Raw genomic sequence first — 20992 nt, forward strand, 5'->3', positions numbered from 1 at the left:
AATCTATTATTACTACTTTGACAATCAATTAACGGTTTGTTCGTTTTTTTTTCCTCTGGTTCCAGATTCACAAATTTGAATATTGGCTTGTTTCCTTCAATGTTATTAAACTCAATCTTTTTAGGTTTTGGACTGTTGGCTGGACAAAATAAGCGATGTGAATATGTCACCTTGACTAATGTCAGCTTTGGGAAATTGTGATGGGTATTTTTTTTTTTTTTTTTTTACTGTTTTCTGACAGTTGGAAAAGCCACCTCATTGTCATTTCAGTGCCAACATAGATAAAAGGACAGTCTCGAGGCTGTGTCTCCCAACCGGAGCTGCCGTCTCAGCTAGGCTGACATTTTGTGATTTTGGCTGTTTCCATCAAAGAAACAACACCATTTGTGAAGCATGTTTATTTAGCCTTGTCTGCTGAGGAATTCAACGACTACTACTACCAACTCTACTAAAAACATATACATATATAAGAGGTATACTTAAAGAGATCATTTAACGTTAGTAATGTATTACATTCATTCATCAAGTAAGACCAATCATCAGCGTGCTAAAGTCGAAAGAAATGCGGTGTGGAAGCTATAATGTTTCAGCAAACGTGATCATGATAATGAATAGTGGTTCAACAAATTTCGGGGTCACCAAAAATAGCCTCCACCCAGGTGGATGACAGGCAGACAGACAGGCGGAGCGGAGCTTTCCCTCACAGCGCGAATGTGTGCCAGGCGAACAAATAGTCACATGATTCTTAACACACCTTCAGCAGCAGGTGAACGCTGTTGTCACAGAGGCAGTGGGTTCAGGTCTTTTATCCAGCAGAATCAAACAGGCCTCGGCGCTGCTGTGAAAACTACATTTGACTGTCGCGGCAGCTTTACTTATTAACATTTATTAATCAGAGGATTCACAATAATCAGTGAAGATCAGAGGAGGAGAAACAGCCGATTACAATCTGCAGCTCTCTCTCTGTCTCTCTGGGCCGAAAGATTTATTAACAACCCACGACAAGCAAAAGCAGCAGGCTGAACTACGCGTTCGATCTGTCTGCCTGTCCCTCCGTCTGTCCCCCCCTCCCTCCCTCCACACCGTTTCAGTATTATGGACAGCGCTGCACCTCCTCACCCCCAGATTTAGATAACATTAAAAGGTGCCAGTCCCAGTGAGGTCCCGAATCCCGTTCCGGCTTTTCCTCACAGCTCAAAGGTATCAAAATGTTCAATGGTGGAAATGAACTTTAATAGACTTCTAGAGGATACTTTGTTAGTTACAGTTCTACAGTCAGACTTTGGATTGAGGTCATTTCAACACAAGGATCACGGAGTGTTATAATCTCTCCTTTTAACCATCAGTTGTTTCCCTGTCTGCAGTCTTTCGTCATGCATACTTGTAAAAAAAAAAAACCTGGTTACCCGTAGACATGGCAGAGAAACCGGCAGTCTCCAGGAGACATCTACCTGAGGAAATCAGGTTTCACTAATCCCCGACCCTGATAAGGGAAACTAGGTTTCTCACTTACATGACTTTTAGGAAATCCGCTCACTGGAGAAAGCCGATTGTAACCACGTTACTTAAGTGCATGCAAACGCATTGTAGGCGCACGTGCATGCCAAAATGAAGAAGTTTGTATTGTGACCTCCCCAGGTATTGCAGCTTCCAACTGATACTCCTCAAACTCCTTAATAATGAGGCTGGGAGTGCTGTCTGCCGTAGCGCCTGAGTTTCTACACGCAACGTGGATTATTTGGAGGGCAGATATTAGCATCGGCATTACACATGCTGTCGCATAAGTCTGGACCGCCAACTTTCCAGACATCAGTGGGGTGCATACCATCTCCTCAATTAAATATCAATGGTCCACATCAGACGGAAAGTTCTGTTAGACTAAAATCCTCAATGGCAAGTACCACGGTATCTGTGGATTCAGAGTGAAGGCAGTGCCACAGTACAGATCAGCAGATCAAACCAAACATGATGCAACTTGTCTGACCCCGCTGTGAAATGATGGCAGGGTGTTTGCACACTTTTGGGTCAATCATGCAAACATCTCCTCGTTTCAAACCCGAGACGGTGGACACTCTTTTGTGTTCGTCTTCTATCTTCTATTAGTTGTTCTAGATTCACTGTCTCGTAACTTCCTGTCAGCGCTCAAACACGTCAAAGCCCCTTCATTTGTACATCGCTTTAGACAAAAGGCGTCAACGCCAAATGAATATATGTAAATGTAAAAAAACCTGAAGATTTTTCAGAAACAATTGACTGAAAATTGCAAAGCCCTACACAGTTGGGAAGTGTCATGGTTTGACTGTTCTGACACATCACTTAATGGCTCCAGTATGCCTGTAGCCATTGAGAAGACTGCTTGCTGAAGCCGGAATCTGACACTTTCTATCTGCCCAGGGCTTAACATTAAGGCCCTGGCATTTGCAAATTCTTATTTTTGGCTTCTCGGGTTGATCCATTGTAGAGATTACACGCGCTGTAAATCTGTGGTTGTACACTATTGACTGTAAGCCTCTCTTGATAAGGTCAGAATGTAAAAAGTAATATCATATGATATATCCCATTCCCGTCCCATTGATTTATCCCATTTTTGGGCCCTCAGTTGTACTTAGCATGCCAAGAGTAAAGCTTCTATTACAGTCTGAAAAGGGTGTATCTTTAATATTGGAGGCTTGTATTACGTGAATGATCATTTGCATGACCTTTATGAGATGTAACAAGAGCAAACAACTCACCGGTGAGTCCAAACTCATTGCTTGCAGGGGATTAAACCTGATACTTTGTATACATCTTGGGAATACACTGACATTCTGTTAATGCTTGGTATGATCCTGGTCTTCCTTTTTCTGTGACGTGTCAGTGACATCCTCGTCGTGGGGGATCATGAGCGGATCTTCCTGTTGCCCTTTTCGCCACTGGGCTCAGACGAACAGGAAGTGAACAAAATAAAAGGCAATCCCTTCACACCATAAAGTGCCTAATGAGGGGAATGGCCTCCTTGTCTTTATAATCGCTTTAATTCTCATTGTCACGCTACCTGACAAGTTCCCGAACTGTGGACCTTTTTCTATTCCAAAAAAAACTCAAGTTCTCTAAATTTGGAAGGAGGTTGATGTGACTGGAGGTTCACTGAAACTTTTTTTTTGGTAACTGGGGAGGCAAGCAAAGCATTTGGCTGAAGTTTGTGAAAAGACTTAAATTTCTTCAGCAGTCTGTGAAAATTAGAGCATAAGAGGCGTTTTTAGGGTACACTACAGTGCTGTAAAATGTCCTTACTTCCCCTGGCCCGTTATATAGTGTAATTATTGTACCTTCTGTACTGACTTCCACGAAGTGGTTCCCCAAGTCATTACAAATACAGCACTCCAGCAGGAAGCAGACGTTGTGCATTGAAGGCGCAGAAGGTCAGATCCAGAATACATTTTTCTACTGGCTGTGACTAAAATTTGGTTCTGAAAAATATACAGCCACCAGCAGTATATCCTTCACTTTGTGGTGCAGACTAAAAACGTGAGCTAGCTCATGTACTAATTTTGTACACAACTGCTTACCGCACCCTTGACATTTACATCCACAGTGTGCATGGATGACCGAGCGAAGACACAGAATAAAGATTGAAAAGAATAGTTTTTCGTTTGAGTTGTTGCCGCCGCACCGTGCCTCCACCTGCTTGTAGAAACTGCAGAATATATTCAAAGTGTTCTGCCAGATAGTGTCTTGGTGCACTGCACAATGCATTACATTTTAATTTGGCACAAACCTTAAAATCTGTTGGGTGGAAACCTGGAAAAAAAAAAACTGCAGACAAAGGATGTGGAGTGGAAGAGACGGCAGACACGGAGAGGAGGAGTTAGCGGGAGAAAATGAGAGAAAATTTCTCAATAGCGGTTACTCTGCCTCCTTCAGTTCCTGAAGTGTGCGTTCATATTACACCGCCAGTCATTCAGTTTGCAGGCTGACTGGGCATGTTGTGAATATAAGCCATGCTGTGTGAGAATCAAATGATGCACTCTTCTCCCTGATATTACTTTCACCAGTCATGATTCGTTGGGGAGCAGATGACGGGAATATCCACCTTTCTTTCAATGCATCCAGGAACACGCGGGACATTAAAGCTCTCAGTCTCTCAAATTAAACACGAGAACACCGGCACATGCTGAAACACGTTTGATCACCTGACATGCATCCCACCTCACTATGAGTTGACAGCAAAAAAAAAGGGGGCAACCCACCATATATTTATCTCCTGATGAATTTGATTTCCTATCTATGACCATAAACTATATTGCTTCTTTAGACATAATAACAAGCAGGCAAGTACGACAGTCCAATATCTTTTAAATGTGAGGAGCTACAATATGATGGAACAGCCCTGTGATTGACAGCTGGAATCAGCTCCAGCCCCCACCCCCGACACCTCCACCCACCCATTTGATTTCTTAGATTTACTAAGATAACTTGAAATAGAAACCCTTGTACAATTTACACTGTTTCAGATCGGATTATATGGTCATTTAATCTTAGTCGGTGAAATAATACTACCTCCATATTACATAATACAAGTAATAGTTCACTTCAACTCTACCACATTCTCAAAAGTCATATAACATTGATACATTGTCCAGACAATGGTGTTTTCCATGTTCCACTCTCCCTGTAATAGCTGCAAGCATTAGTGTAAGATTAGAATTCAAATGGGACAGTACAATGCACACAGCACCAGTGTAATTCATTTCAGGAGCTTTTCTTCTTTCATTGACTCTTTATGTAAGAGAGATCTATAATGCCTATGCTAACCACACAATACTTTGAATACTTTGGATGATATTAGAATTTCCGATGAAACCAGAGCAGAAACCTCAGCTAAATAACATTATTCTGCTAACAAAACCCAGACTAGCTAATTCCTGTTGTCCTCTGCTTACCAGTTCAGCTATAAAACATTTACCGGTGTTGTCATTGGACTCACTGCTCTGCTGCCTGCACTGCGACTGCAGCTAAATGCGTGTGGAAGCGTTTGGATGGCCTCTGTTTGTCAGGATTTGAACTTTTGTTTTCTCTCAGCTTTTCAGCCGTGTCTTCACATTCGTTTAGCTTCGTTTATTCTTGTAAAGCAGTATCAAAATTAGCGGGCCAGCAATGTTAACTGATGTTTTTACGCTAAAGATGTTTCCGCAGAAACGGTAAAGAGGCCAGGTGGCCGCGAACGTATAATGAGAATGTAAAATGAGCAGTAATTCAGACATTTAAGACGTAATTCCACGTGTCCTTTGTTTTAATTGTTTTTCATAGAATGTGCAGTAAATCTGGTATCTGTTTCTGTAAATCAAAAGGTGCACAGCCGGTGGCATCTTACTGTGTGACTGCAAAACATGTATAAGGGATAATAGGAAGAAATAGTTTGTCACCAGGTGTGCTCAGACATGTCTAATGGAATCTCCCCTTTATCTCTTTTGAAGCAGTGAGATTTTTTTTTTTTTTTTTTTAATTCAAATGAATAATGGCTGCTGTCATTACATTCAGCCCACAAGCATTCAGGCCTATCGTCAATGACCACGAGCTACTTTTGCAAAGGTGATGAGTTCTGTGGGATTCCCCAGGGCAGGAGATAAACCTCAAACTCACTTTGGAAGTGCTGCTCATTGTGTTTTGAACTACTTAGGTTCTAGTAGTAGAAACTCAGTGTGGGAAATAATCACTGAGCGCAATATATAGGATTAGCAACACCAAAAGTAACTGGAAGAAACAGGAGAGAGGGCCAGGCAACACTAGTATATCCTTCATCTTCTTCTGGTACGGGCCTAAACTATCATTGAGTGAGCTTGTGCTATTTATTGCGCTTTACGACAAACATATGCAAACACAAACACAGTCACAATGAATGCAGTATACCCGTGTAGACCGAGCAGGTTAGTTTAAGCGAGAGCTACTGACACAATGGAGCTAAAATGTTGACCATATGGATTCAATAAAATGCTAGTCATTTAATAGCGTCCTATTCATTACGTCATTCGAAATGGGATTTTGGCGGCCGTTAGATTTTCATGTTCATGTTCATTTTCAGCGCACTAGTTCAGCTGGCGCACAAAGACTGGCTTTTTTTTACATCCTTTTAGATACGCTAAATATGCTGAAGGACTCTCCCACTGCAATGTTGTCAGCTCTTATACTCTGCATCTGACCGGACGAATTTATTTTTTGCATTCAATGTTATGTTAGCTGGTTGTCTTGAGACAAAATAAAGACAGATCTACAAAAAAATAAACTTTGCATAGGCCAGGAAACGTACGAGAGGCCAGCACTGCGACTAATCGCCAGTCAGCTCATCAGTAAAACGAACACATGGCTGAAAGCCTGGACGCGTAAACACAAGGACTTAAAGCTATCTCGGCCAGCGTGCGTGCGGTGCTTTTCTCACGCTGATCACAAGGTAATATGTTTAGGCAGTGCATCATACACTGCCATTTGGTTTCACTTCAGTGCTGCCGTCGTTACTTTGGACTGGATCCTGGAACATGAGATGCTATGGGTCCCATATGAAAAAAAACCGCCTTTGAACTGAGAGAGCTTGGAAGTTTGAAGGCAGGTGTCACCGCTTGTGCATTCCACCAGCCAGTGGGAAAAGTAACCCAGTTTATTTCTACCTCACCAAAGCATGAGCAGCCCCCCCCCAAGGGTTTTATCACACTTCCCAGGCTGGAATGTTTGGATCTCTTTCTTGTTCCGTCTCTTGGAGTTGGGGCGTGCCTCTGAATTAACAATAACCACTGACAAGAACACTGAACGTTACCGAGATATCTGTCACAGATGTGTATTGTTCCGAGATGAGATGGCAGATTGGAAAACTCACTGACAGTGATTCCTTTGATGTTTCAGACGCATAGTAATTTGTTGTGAGAGAAGAGTTAGCATCTATTATAGATTTGGCGAACGTTGGCGCAGGAGCGGAGGCTTTGATGTCGGGAGATGTCAAAGGTTCAGGTTCACCCTAAAACAATCCTGAGCAAAGCTTCTTTTCTTCTTGTCACGTTCTTTTCATTTATTTTTATTTCGATGAAACGCAAACCACATTTTTGGTTTAATTGAAATGTTTTTCATAGGTATTTTTTTTTATGTGGCATTTTCAGTGCTTCATAAAATTGTGATAGTGTTTCAATTACCACAATGATGCTGCGCTTCAAAGTGCATACTGCTCCGGCCAAATGCTGTTAAAGTTGTTGAAAAATCCCTCTAAAGCAGAGACTCTTGCGGCTGTTTACATGGATGTATAGGATGATTGTATGTGCAGGAATGTGTTGCTTTGTGAGTACAGCACCATGGTGGCGATGGGGACATAGGGAATCTGAAGAAAAAGAAGTAGCCGGCCCACTGGATATTAAAAAAACAAAATGACATTCCGTCCATGTATTTACAGATGTTTATCCAGTTCTGGGTTGCAGTGGCAGCGGGCTAAGCAAGGTAACCTTGTCCTTGTCCCTACTACTGTATGTTCCCCAGCTCTTCCTGGGGATCCCGAGGCATTCCCAGGCCAGATGGGATATGTTATCCCTCCAGCATGTTTTGGGTCTGCCCCTGGGCCTCCTCCTCCTGGGTCGATTTCTTACCACATCTTACCGATGTGAACATGAGCATGAGCATTCCACCCTTTTCCAGGAGACCACCATGGCCTCTGACTTGAAGGTGCTAACCTTCATCCCATCACTTCTCGGCAGGGTGACATTTTGCGTTTATCATTCTTTAGCCACGCTAGCAACCTGATTCGAGGGATGACTAGGTCGGCATGTCTGATGGTCTGTCAGTCCACCACTTTGGTCCTGACTAAAATACCTCAAAAGACCATTGAATAGATTGCCATAACATTTTGTACAGGCATTCATGGTCCCGAGAGTATGAATCTTCCTGCTTAAGTCACCCCCTGGACTTTTCCCTCTAGTGCCACCAGCAGGTTGACATTGGTGGTTCAGTGAAATGTCTCAAAAACTGTTGGATGCTCACGTTCATGCTACTAATGTCATCATCAGCTACGAACTTCTATTTGTCCAATACTTGATTACAATCATTATTAAAAAGCCTCACAGAGCTTGTAGCATGGCTATATATTCTAAATCTTGTTTTTATCCCACCAAATTCAGAAATTCATTTTAAAATAATGGTCTCATTCTGGATATGGACGACTGTTTGGAAAACCGCAGGAGTTTCTGTCTCACCTACACATACATACTCTGAGTAATGGGGCAGTGGTGCAAAATCACTCAGGGCATTTAATCAAGAACTGTATCTGACTAGAATCTTTGGGTACTTTCACTTTACTTCAGAGGGAGTTCTTACACTATGTTCATTAGTTCATTAGGAGATCTCACTGGGTCCAGGTGCGAACCTCACTTCCGGGCCCTTTTTCACCTATTGTTTCCTTTCCTATAGACGGACACTTACAAACCAATTATAAACATTTAACCACTCAGTCGGAATATAGCGCATGCAAAAACACACACAATTAAACAAAAAAACGACCAACTATAAATAAATAAAGGCTGTAGATGACGTGGCAGGTACAACACATAAATACATAGCTCAAAAAGCCTAATGCTATAATCAAACAATCAACAGCAGAATGGAGCAATATAATAAAATTTATGATAGAATGACCTTTTTTATTTACAGATTCAGTTAGCATGCATTGCCAAGGCCAGCTCCATTGGTTCTCAACTGGACACTGCGTGTGCAGCCTTGCTCTCTTAATGCCACCCAAAAACTTGCTGTTGACATGGAACCTAGTTTATAACATATTTATAACCAGCACTACATAACTCGCTGATATGATTTAGGTAAATCAATGAAGCCGTATTCCAAGATTTACACGCTTTTGTATTTGCTACCCATAGCAACACCATGACTGTATTCCTCTATGACTTTTCATTTGTAAAGACCTCCATTGTTGTTGTGTGTATGAAACGTTACGCTCACTGTTTGCAAGTCAAGAACTTAGTAGTAACCTCCAGAACTGAGATTGAATTAATTATTTTCCCGGTGGTGCCGTGAGGCAAATTTCATGCAAGTTAAATTCTGTTATTTAGTATAAATATTGATTATTCCTGACAGCCTGCATGCGGGATGTTGTTGCTCAGCCTACTTTGAAAACTTCTTGTTTTGAATTGTCCTGACCACTGAAAAGTTGGAGCTAAAAGATCCCCCACACATGACGCCATTGCATTGTCTGACTGGAGAATTGCCATAAATGTATAATTCATATTCTGACAGCAAACAATGTGTGCAGTGTTGTAACAATGCGTACTATTCTATATATTGTGTTCTTGTGCCCGGCAGATAACGACACATTGTAGCACCTCTGCCCTGACTCTGCTCCTCTCTCTGTGAATGAAGCACATTCGCCAGCACAATAAGGTTGACATTAGAAAAAATATATATTATAACAAAGAAATACAATCACAGTCAGTCAAGCCCAGATGTTAAATAAACACCAAGAGAACGCATCCTTTTCCTCTCTGGGCAGCCTCCTGAATCCATTTTCTAATTAATTACTGGCTGCAACACCTTGGCTGTGCAGACATGAAGAGTGACGTGTCCCCGGGCCCCCAGTCACATCCACCAGCATCCCTGGTGGCAGGGGAGCTGTGTTTTTAATCACCTGGCCACTGGCATTATCAAGCTGGAGGACCCGTCACCTGCTCTGCACACAGATGCTTGTTCATTCATCTCTGCCGGAGGTCAGTGTGTCTGAGAAAGTGGCGCCTGCTGCGTCCTCAAACCACCGCGCTTCACTCCTCCCCATTTAGAGCCTCTTAAAGGCGCCACATGTTGCATTTTACCCTCAATAAATCATTACCACATTAGTTCTGTGGCATTAGTCTAATTGCTCTGAACGGAAGACGATTGCGGGGTAGCCTCTTTACTGCATTTCGCCACCATGCAGGTTTGGCAGGAAATCTATTTGGTCGCTTTACAGCTATCCTGAGGGGCTTGGTTCATGGGCAGATCAGAAACTGGTTCTACGGACTCAAAAATACCCCCCCGCCTCGACAGAGCCGGCCCACTCCTGAGGGAATTAGGGGCGGGCTCTGTAAGGGTCCACAGGTATCTGCAACGGGCCAGCGCTTGGGCACAGCCTGGAGCAGCAAAACAAATGATTGACTAGCAGGCCCAGCCCAGCTGACCCCCGCCAGAGCCCTAGTACCCCCGCAAGGTGGTTGGTGGCCCAGAGGTGCCAACCTCAACTTTAATGTTGTTATAACTGCTCTCTGCTTTTGTTGCTTTTTGTTTCGTCTGTATTCCCGCCTCCATCTGTTCCTATGTATTTTATGCGGCTGCCTCTGTTTGTATTCATGCACTTACCCTTGCACCAATAGATGAAAGAGAACTGGATCCTACAGCCTGCAATTCCTCTTGTGTAGGCTCGTATCCAAGTGAGGGCCTTGACGCCTCCAATTTCAGAAGTCGTTCCGCTCTCTTAGCGGTGTAAGCCAACATTCCTGGAAGACAATTGCTGACATACAACAGCATATGGACGAAACACTCGATGTGATAAGGCATCGCGGTGGGAATCCACGAGTCAGGCCTACACAACAACTGTTAGCACCTAGCTTTACACTAGCTCCATTCATTACCCATACAACCACAGACGTCAGCTGCTCTCCTGTTCTAGTTGGTTGCATTGGATGAACCTTTTTATGTGGCCTGGTATTGTTTCATTTGCACTTACAAAAAACTAGGTTCAACAGAATGTCTCCAGTCCAGTTGTTCAAGGAATAACAGCTATTATCGACTAGATCACATTTTTTTCAAAGAATGATGCCAAGATGTATTTCAATATGGTAGTGACTGACTCTTTGGTCTAGGTGATGCAGTTCTCAGGAACAAGTTGAAAAGCCATGTTTAACACACTTGACTGACTTGACTTTGTTGATCATAGCAGAGACAATAATACGTTTAAAATAGACACGGACAAGGAACATATTTCCCTTTTGGATGGGAACCTCTGCGTGCAATTTTTGTATTCAAGAATCACCTAATTTTCTAGTTCTCTCAAACTGAACGATCAAAGGGGGCTTTCTTGTATTATCTGAATATCTGTATTATACCGGCCTTTATACTGCTCCGGTCTTATAATTATCTTGATAATATAAAAAAATGCAGGTCAGATAATGTTTTCAACAACATAAAGACACATTTTTAGGCTCCATACACAAATAAAGACCCCTGTGTGCTTGGTGAATGCACCAATGACTTGGGTGTCTGTGTATTTTGTTTCTACGCAGCCAAAGAGAAAGAATGAGAGAGAAAATGATGGGGATAGAGGAGGCAGCCAGATGGCTGTGCAACAGCAGCCCCTCTTTGTGGGAAACCAACAAAAAACCTGCGTGTCACATCATGTGCAATTTGCTAAACTGTTGGACTTTTATCAACCACTTTGCCTGAAAAGAAGCAGTGTGCTGCATTTTTCCGAAGTTTTGTATCAACTTCACTGGAGACTTCTTGTTGACTAATCGTGTACAAAAAAGGTGCTGGGAGTTTGCAAGAAGAGCTTGAGCTTGCTTTGTGATGACTTGCCTATTACCTTTTGTGGTAGGTACTCCGGTAAACTAAACATGGCCAAGGCGTCTGCAGGTAATACATAGTAACTACATAGAAGGAATGGGAAGGAAGGCAAAGCCCATTTCTGCTACTTTAAGAGTAATTTAACACCCCTTGAAAATCTTGATTTTGCTGACCTCCAGTTGTTTTTCTTCTCAGCCTGCTGCAGTGACGTGGAAGTGTACTCAAAGGTGTGTCAGTGCACCATGACGTCACTGTTGAGTGCGGTTACAGGTGCAACAGAGCACACTTCTGAGCACACACCACGTCAGTGGTACTGGATGTGGTCAGAGGAGAGTTTGGGTTATACTCGTTAAAAATATATTGGCATCAACTTACATCCAAAAGCAATTCTCGATCTCGCCTCCTTAAATACGTATACGAATACGTACACTAATAGGCATATTAAATGTATTGTTAACACTTTATTCAGCACAAATATATCACTACTTTTTACTTACAGTCTCACTTAGCTTAGCATTACAACTTTTGCATTCCAATATACAAAAACAATTAGAGAACAAACCAATTTCCAACGGGTTACAAATAAAAGAGAGGGGGAAAAAAAAGAGTTCATTTCTGTCAGTGCGTTTATTAAAACCCAGATAACCAGTTCACAGGTCTACTCATACATACATTGTGTGTGTGTGTGTGTGTGTGTGTGTGTGCAGATTTTCTTTGTTAAACCATGCATCGGTGTCTACTGAGCAGGTTAACTAGCCAGCATTGAATGATGTGACATGATACAATTCATTTAGTCATCAGTTCCATTTGTGCAGCCCAGTTCTGTGAATGGGTACATTCTTAAGGAGAAATAGCGCAGTAGTTACAAGCAATTACCTAAAGTGGGACTGCATTTAATTTGAGATAAAGGTTCCATGTCAACAGCTTTTTGGGTGGCATTTAGAACCAATTGAGCTGGCCTTAGCAATGCATGCTAACTGAAACGGTAAATAAAAAAGGTCAATGGGATGCAGATTAGCATATCACTTCAGACCACACATTGTGCCCATGCTATTCATTTTATTCATACTGGAAATGTGAAAAAAATTCCACTGGATTATTTTTTCTCATATATATATACATATATACATATACATGTACATATATATGTATACATATGTACATGTATATACATATATATATGTATACATATATGAAATGCTTGAAATATATTATTGTGTTATCATTATGTTTTAAATGATTTCAGAGTAGTTTAAGTAATAAGATGCCTTTATTACATTGAGTGAAATCTAACTTGAAGCTTAAACTTTAGAATTACAGAGTTATGTGACCAATGGACAGCAGGAAAACAGGAGCTCGTTAGTCCTGTAGAGAACCATGACAACTGCTGTGAAAATTCCAGAGCGAAAAAAAAATCCCCATTATGCCTCAAACTAAGCCCAATGTGGCATTTATTTATCATGGAAAAGTAGAGTTACAGTAAACTTACAGACTAACCTAAAATGTTTTTTGTCTTTGTGCACTGAGCTGGCTTTGTCAATGTCATTAGCATGTATGAAATAATAAAAAATACCCCGAATGGCACGACAAAGGTAACATTCAATATCACCCTGGAGGACTTCTTTTGTTGACCTTACCTTGTGCATGATAAAAAAAAAAAAAAACTGTAGGTTATGTGGCCAGTGTCGTGGTGTAGTTGTCATAGTTTCCTATACATGTAAATGCAACTACAATGCTTAATACGTAACATCCCCATGACTTCAGGGTCAAGATAAGATTGTTGTTGTTTAAAAAGAAAAAAAAAAAGAAAAAAAGAAGCTAGATTGCCCTCATAAATATATATTATCATTATATTAAACTAGATTGAAAAAGATATGTTAATTTTCCTCAATGACACTCGTTGCACTAATGATCTTAAAGTTCAAGTCTGAGTTAAAATTGACCCTTGATTTGAAGCTACAATCTCAGAGGTACACTTAATCAAGAACCCAGACACACACGCAAACACACACACACACACACACACACACACACACACACACGTCAAGCTGGTCTAGCCAGAGAGATGAAACTATGTCTTACTCCAAATCAGTCTGATGCTTGTCTAATGAGCACTGTGGAAAAGACACATGATGGAGAGACAAAAAAAAAAAAAAAAAAAAATCAATCATGTATAACACCACAGCAAGCCGGAGAATTGTCAAATTTGTCAGCTAATTTCATGCTAATTGAGTCCCCAACCCGGAATTATTTTTAACCTCATCACCGTTCTTATCACGTGTCATTAATTAAGCTAAAAACATCAATCATGATTTTTTTTTCTTTCTCCCCCTCACAGTGCCCGCCAGGATCACTAACATATCGAAGGACATCACAGTCAACGAGGGCAGCAACGTCAATCTTATGTGCCTGGCGGTCGGTCGACCCGAGGCCAACATCATATGGAAGCGTCATTCACCAAGAGGTAAGCCACAAGGTTATTCCTTTCTCAAGGCTGTCTTTTATGGAAAATGATTGCAACGGAGAGTGTCCCATCCAGACGTTCTTGTGTTTTGGTTTATACCAGTGGTTCCCAATCTTTTTCTTCAGGCACCCCTATTTTATCAGTGGACATACACTGGCGACCCCCACCGTCCCCCACCCACAAAAAAAAAAGGGTAAAAAGAAAAACAAATTGTACAATAAACCTAAGTAGTGAACTTAATACCTGGAGGAAGTTTGTGTAAAACTAGCAATTTCTGAATCATACATAAATAAAGAATAAATAAAAGACAAACAAACTAATTAACTATGTAATAACCCTTAAATGTAGTTGTCTTCTTCACAGATATAAATTAAATGCCTGTATATTATATTTTATATTTTTATAAATTCTTACAGCCTTAAAACCAAGAGGGCTTCCCCCTCCCCCCGTAGAGTTTTCGGGACCCCCAGGTTGTAGAAAATTAAGATGAGGAGTAAAACCAAGTGGATTTGTTGACAGGAAACAATCTTTGGTAAGTAGTAGCGAGTTTGTGAGTCGGTGGCAATAAGGTTTATTTTCTGATTCTTAATACCTTCCTTTGTGCGTTATTATGTCATCTATTTATAAAATCCGTGCCTCAATTTTCCACAAAGTTATCATCAAATAAAAAAAAATAAAAAAACAAACAAATGTGTCAGGCAAAGCTGCAGCTGCATTACCTCAGTGTAAAGGTGGCTGAACCACCACTCCTACGCACATGGCCTGATGTCGACGTGCCCACACTGTGCGCACCTCCAACACTTGCTTCGCATGAATATTCGCCTACGTGCGGAACAGCCGGTTTGCCTCCACAGAGATGTGAATCTGTAGCTTCTGTGTTAACACGGCCCCGAGAGGATTTATGATGAACAACGCCAGGCTTTAATCTATTGACTGAGGCCTTGTTTTCCTTTCAACCTGGTGGATTCGGGGGGCTCGAAGCAGCACGACCTCTGGCCTGACAGGACCCAACACCAATCAACCAATGATTTGTCTGGAGCCGGCTTGGTCGGTTTCGCTGTGCTGGCACCTCACAGCCAGAAGGAGAGGATCGGAGCCCTGTACGTGTGCGCACGCAAGTGTGGTCTGTGTTCTAATTGTGTCTGCGCCACGCTTCCCACTGAGCATTCAGCGGTGTGAGTCATGCGCTGCTTCTCTATAGGATCAGATGTTCAGCCTCCAACATGACATGAATGCTCGCAGCCCAGCTGTTCCTCTCTCTCTCTCTCTCCCTGTTATCCAGAGCCAGCAGAATCTGGTTCTCACAGCCCTCCACCGCCTCAGCCATCCACAACGTTTCCATCGCTCCATTTGTTTGAACTGTGAGCGGTGCTCACATTGGAAACCCCCAGTCAGATTTCCACTGACTCTTCAATTGTATGTTTTTCCGTGTACATATGGCACTTGTTTAGCACCGAAAAGCTAATATTGCCGTCTATAATAGTCATGCGTCCGTCCAATGCAAGCTACTGCACGCGGCGCGAGAGACCTGTCGATGTTGCAATTAGTGTGGCGCAAACAGAGACTGATAAAAGTCACATTTACGTAATGCCCAATGAATGCTGACATTGTCGCGTTCAGTGCAAGCTCAGCTTCAGTCAGGTTTTGTTCAGTCCTAAAGGAAAGGAGAAAAGAAACTAGAGGATAGACGTTCTGAAAATAACACCAATGCACTGAATTCTCTTATTATAGACACTATCGACAAAATATATCTTTACAGGATGAAAATCGTATAAAAATGTGTCATGCGGTTTGAAATCGTCCCAGTGTTCGAAAGACAGGAAGTCGCTCATCACTGCCAACCCTGAACGGAACGCACAGCAGCAAGAGTAGTGGCAAATGAAGCAACAGAATCACAAGTAATATACAAGCATCCGTAGCCAGGGAGCCTGGCATGCTGTGTTTGTGTTATTGTCAACAGGGGAGATAATGGGTTATCTTACTTGACATTTCTCTGAGTTGCACTAATGAAAAGAGAGACTATGTGGGGAGATGTTTGGGCAGCCAAAGAAATTCTCACTGGCAGTCAGAATCTTAAATGTTTTTTTTTTTTTTTTCTCTCTCTCTCTCCCTGCAGAGTGGCATTTTCCCCGACTAGCTCCTCACCGTTTGCTTTTCATGTTTGTCACCAGCGATAATGGACTGTTTCCTCAGAGGATAGTGTCTGTGTCTGTTAGTACGGCACTAAAGTGAGCAGCCTTCTCCCGGAGCTAAACCGCATTTCTAGAAAGTCTGAAACCCGCGATGGAGCCGCCTTGCAATTCTGATAGTTGTTTTTTCATTGGCACGTCATTTAAAGTGTTTCACACTCACACGGTGTCAGGAACACGAGCAAATGTGCTGCAACAGCTGATGCTGCAGAAAGAGGCCTCAACTTTCACTGTGAAAAATGACGAGCGACATGAGAAAACTGGAAGAAACATAGGAATACCGAATGCATTAAAGTCGCCTAATTTTGAGCCTAAAGTTTAACTAAATGAGTTGCCAGAGTTATTGTCAGATTCCCACCGTTTAATATGAATTCCACCGTACTGTTCTCTGAAGCCTCTATAATATATGCCAATGAATCATCCAACACAGATGGTGACATAAGTAAGAGTTGTGCAGAGAGCAGCAGCCCATAAATTGCGCAGCCTCTATGTTCGTTTTACTTAATGTCAATTCAAGTATCACCTTTATTTTGTGCACTGCGAGACTCAGTCCCCAACTCGGTGGGCACCACATAAACTATTCAGCAGTGTCCCCTGAATCCCTGGCTCCTGACCACTGAAAGGATTAGAAGATATATGGCTGGGGGGGGGAAAACAGTTTATTCAGAGGACAATGCAGTATGGATCCCTCTCGACCCTTAAGACTCTTTAAAGTGGGCAGGTTGTGAAAGTACGCTCGCTCAGTTTGTGCCGTGCCTTGCCTTTTCAAATGACTACAGATGGAAAAGTGGCTGTGATGTGTTCTTCTTTTATGTGGTGTCACAGCTGAAACGACAAACACTGCTTTCAGTGATTTTTATGGCTTCCAGTTAAAGGAATACATGCTCTTCTTTCAATCCTGTATCTTAGAAATCGTGTCTGTATGCTACATCAAATTTATTTATGGAGAAACTTAATGCTATCAGAATCTCTCTTTTTTTTTCTTTTTTTTTTAGCCATTCTAGCAGCGTGGCACTAGGAATGGCAATGTCTGTGGGTCTTGGCTAGTATTGGACAGATTGCCATGCCATTTGGTGCACCCATCCACGTCCCCCTCAGGATGAATTGTAATAGCGTAATAGCGCCATCATAAGGGTAAAAATTTCACATTTGCAACACTATGCTTTATGACCAACTACCAGAAACATGAAGGACATGCCCATTAGCCTCAGCTGCACTGCGCGTTCAATGCTTATTAGCAAATGTGGGTAACGCAGTAAACATTATGCCTGCCAAACATAAACATGTCAGCATCGTCATTGTGAGCATGTTAGCTTGCTGACATTAGCAGTCAAAGCAACACTCTGATGTGCTGCGTTAACGAACATAATCTGCCGCGTCACAAAATGGTCACACCGACTGTATTTGCAGGATGTCGACTGCAAATGCTGCGCTCCCGACATCTATCCACGTGGGTCGTGTCAGGGAAAGATCGTCGCCTTGGTCCAATTTTGCAAAGGTCAGCAGGGACTTGAAGTTGGACACCAGATGTGTTTATCATCCTTTTAACCAAAACCATGATCCCAGCGCTTTGTGCACCCACCATCCGCCACGACTGCTTCCTCCCTGCTGGCTTTTGTTTTCATTTTTCATTTATTAGTATTTTCACAGTTTTCAGATAACAGGTTTAGATTCAGAAGTAAACTGTGAGGCAAAAAGCTTGCACGGCATCTGAAGGCAAAAAAAAAATTGGCAGCGACTGACAGATCAGACAGATGTTGGCAACTTGTGATTAGCCTCCCAATGAGTGCCATTCACAGTGTTATGCAGCAGAAATGAATGGCATGCTATTCGCAGCGACGCTCCCTTCCAGTTCTCCGGCATTGCCTGCTGACACTGGTGAAGCGGTTATCACTGGGAGAAGAAAAAGCATGTGTGCAGGTGTTTCTCATAAAAAAAAAAAATAAAAATGCAACGTGCCTCCCACACTGGAGAGAAAGCCCTGCATGTATTCTGACATTTTAGACGACACAGTTTGATTGATGAGAGTTCCAATATTTATCAAAACCAAAGTAGCAGTGCTTTCTAGTCTGTTTCAAGCAGACAGCTTCAATATCTCAATAACAATCCATAAATACAATTGAAGCAGGCGGAAACATTGCAAGTAGACTAATCCATCTGCGTGATTTACCCACAAAACCGTTCATCACAATGACAAGACCCGTCACGTACAAATACAGAGAGTAAAATAACAGGGATATCCTACATAGTGTACACAGGAAATAATAAATGCCTTTGACTGACTGACTTCCCTTTGCTGACACGTGCGTGCATTTAGGCAATAATGTTGCTGGGAGTATTATGCAATGTGTCGGAGACGTCAACATTTCTTAAAATAGTAACAGTGTGCTATTAGCTTGCGAGGCTAACTCAAAACACAAACGGGGGTAATCCGTGGCGCCTTGGCTTTTTTCGTGACCGGCTCTCTCTGCTGGGCCTTTTCGGAGTCCGATCGTGAAAGTGGACATTCCACATTGTGCCCCGGTGATGTACTGACGCCGACGGAGACGGTGGACTTAATGCAGACACATGCAGCTGAAAGGCATTACGAGCCGCAAATAAAACATTGATTTTCATTGCCAGTATATAAGTATAACATGCCATTTTCAAACACTTTTTCAAGCAGACGGCCTTTTCCTTTTCGATTAGTAGAATCAGTTTCTTTTGCCCTCCAACCTCTTCTTTGCAACCAATCCAACGCCTGGGCAACTCCAAACTCTCGTTTGCATCAACTGTAATCTCTTCTGCAGACCCTCTGCTGCTGTTAAGCCTTGCTCATAACTACGCCAACTTCTTTGGTGTGACCCTCTCTTCCACCAAACCCTTGCAACACCTCACAGACGTCTACAGACAAGAACATTCAAGGTCATTCAAGCAGTGGTGGAGGCCTCCGCTCTGTCCTGTCCTGTCCTGTCCACAATAATAACATTACAACACCTCAGACATCAGCAGTGGAGGCGGCTGGGTAGGAAACAAGCCTCATTTCAACAGCCTTTGTTCAGTTGGCAGTAGCCTGCTGTTCATCAATCTAAAGCAGATGACAGGCCTGGGCAGCACCATGAGAATGGAAATGCAGTGGAAAAAGTAACCTTGCTGCCCCGCCCTCCTGTTCGCCAACGAAGCAGCGAGGAGGTTTCCTGTGTGACTACGTCCTGCATTCTTATGCACTAACCAGTAGAAGGGAGGCTCTGGATGTTAAGACTAACCTGATGCCATTGTGGCAGCTTGTGGAGAGACAAAACAAAAGAGCCAGCTGAGTATATTTGAGCACCGTAGGGTTTTTATATTAATGGACCGTCACGTCCAGTCAGAAGTGTCGGGCCATCTGATCATGCAAGTGCCAAGACAGCACGAGCAGTAATCAAAACCAAATTTACGAGGGTTGAAGGGTTCCTTCCTTGCAGGTGAAGGCCCAGCAATCAGGAGGGATGCAGCGATCCAATCCGCCGGACGAGTGTCAGCCCCGATACTGAGCATATTACGCAGATCAGCCAGACTTTACAGATCCATGTTAAATTCAGTGTCTTTGAAGATGCCTTGATTAAAAAAATTTCACTGATGCATCCGGGTGCATAATACTGACTTATTTATCACAGAGTTCCACGCGGTGAGGTAGCCGTAGTACAGATTTAAATTTTGGAAAAGATGGCGGCAGATCGGATCAGTAGTTAGTAGCAGCAGATACCTGGGTTTAGACATCAGAATGAATGCCAAGAGAGAAAAAGCCAGACTAGCGCAACAATCAGCACAGGTAAAACAGTCCTATTCACTCTCCCTGTAGGTAAGGACGTAATTCATCCTTAATCCAAGGCAGGCTGTGATATTCAAATTAAGTCATACCCTCAACTCCCCACCAACCGTCCTCTATTCCATGCCCTTCAAGGGCAACCGCCTCAACAAAAAAAATTGTCATCTTACGAGAACATGGCGGACACAGGACATAGGGCTGGAGAATTGAATAGTCTCACCCTAATTGGTCGAGCATGTGCATACAAATTACAGCGAGTGGTCGAGGAGGGTAAAGCCTGTGTGAAATAGACAGAAATTATTCATCTCATACATGTATGGGCAAGCAGTGCATTCTGCAACCACTTCCCCACAGATGTACTGTCTATATCTTCTTTAGAGCCATAGTAAAACCATATTTTCTCAAAAGGCAAATGTTTTAATTTGCCGGTGCCTTCATCCGAAACATACAGAACAGGATTTAATTTGTCTCCTTACTTCGACATTGGACCATTGGCCGCTTTATAGACATGACTCTTGACAATTAGTTGAATTCTGAGCTTTTGTTCTTGTACTTTTTTTCTATAGACATACGGCCTCCATTGGGCAACCATGATAGGAAGCTTTCATGGAGCTCTTTATGTTAAATATTTATGTTCGCTTAAATATGTTTTGGGATCTCAAGTTGGCCCTACACCCAGGTGAGTGTGCCTAGTTCATCCCTTTTAGCTCTTTACGGACAAGCAGCTTATGATCATTGTCATTTCTGGACCACATAAATAGAAACTGCCACTCTGTTTCGTAGCCATGGGACTAGACATACTTCAAAAAGGTAAAATTGTAAAAATATGTCTAATATTAGCCAATGATGACTTCAGTTGTGCAATGCTCAGTGCTGATTGTACATGCCCTATATGTAAGACAGCATTTAAAATCAGGCCTAGGTAGGTTTTGCTGAACATCAGCCATTTGTGCAAGAGTTCACTTTTAGAATGCTGGGAGGGCTTTAATCGCCTCTTGAGAA

At 42.4% G+C, this 20992-nt stretch overlaps 1 protein-coding gene across 2 annotated transcripts in view; it reads left to right on the forward strand.

Moving 5' to 3' along the window:
- opcml (opioid binding protein/cell adhesion molecule-like) overlaps positions 1-20992 on the forward strand; it is a 135169-nt gene that overhangs the window by 81639 nt on the left and 32538 nt on the right. For both annotated transcript variants that reach the window (XM_070916890.1, XM_070916891.1), the window contains exon 3: positions 13889-14014. In XM_070916890.1, coding sequence (XP_070772991.1) covers positions 13889-14014 — 126 coding nt within the window. The remainder of the gene's footprint in view (positions 1-13888; positions 14015-20992) is intronic.

The sequence above is a fragment of the Enoplosus armatus genome, chromosome 13 (genome assembly GCF_043641665.1).
Source record: "Enoplosus armatus isolate fEnoArm2 chromosome 13, fEnoArm2.hap1, whole genome shotgun sequence".
Taxonomy (NCBI): domain Eukaryota; kingdom Metazoa; phylum Chordata; class Actinopteri; order Centrarchiformes; family Enoplosidae; genus Enoplosus; species Enoplosus armatus.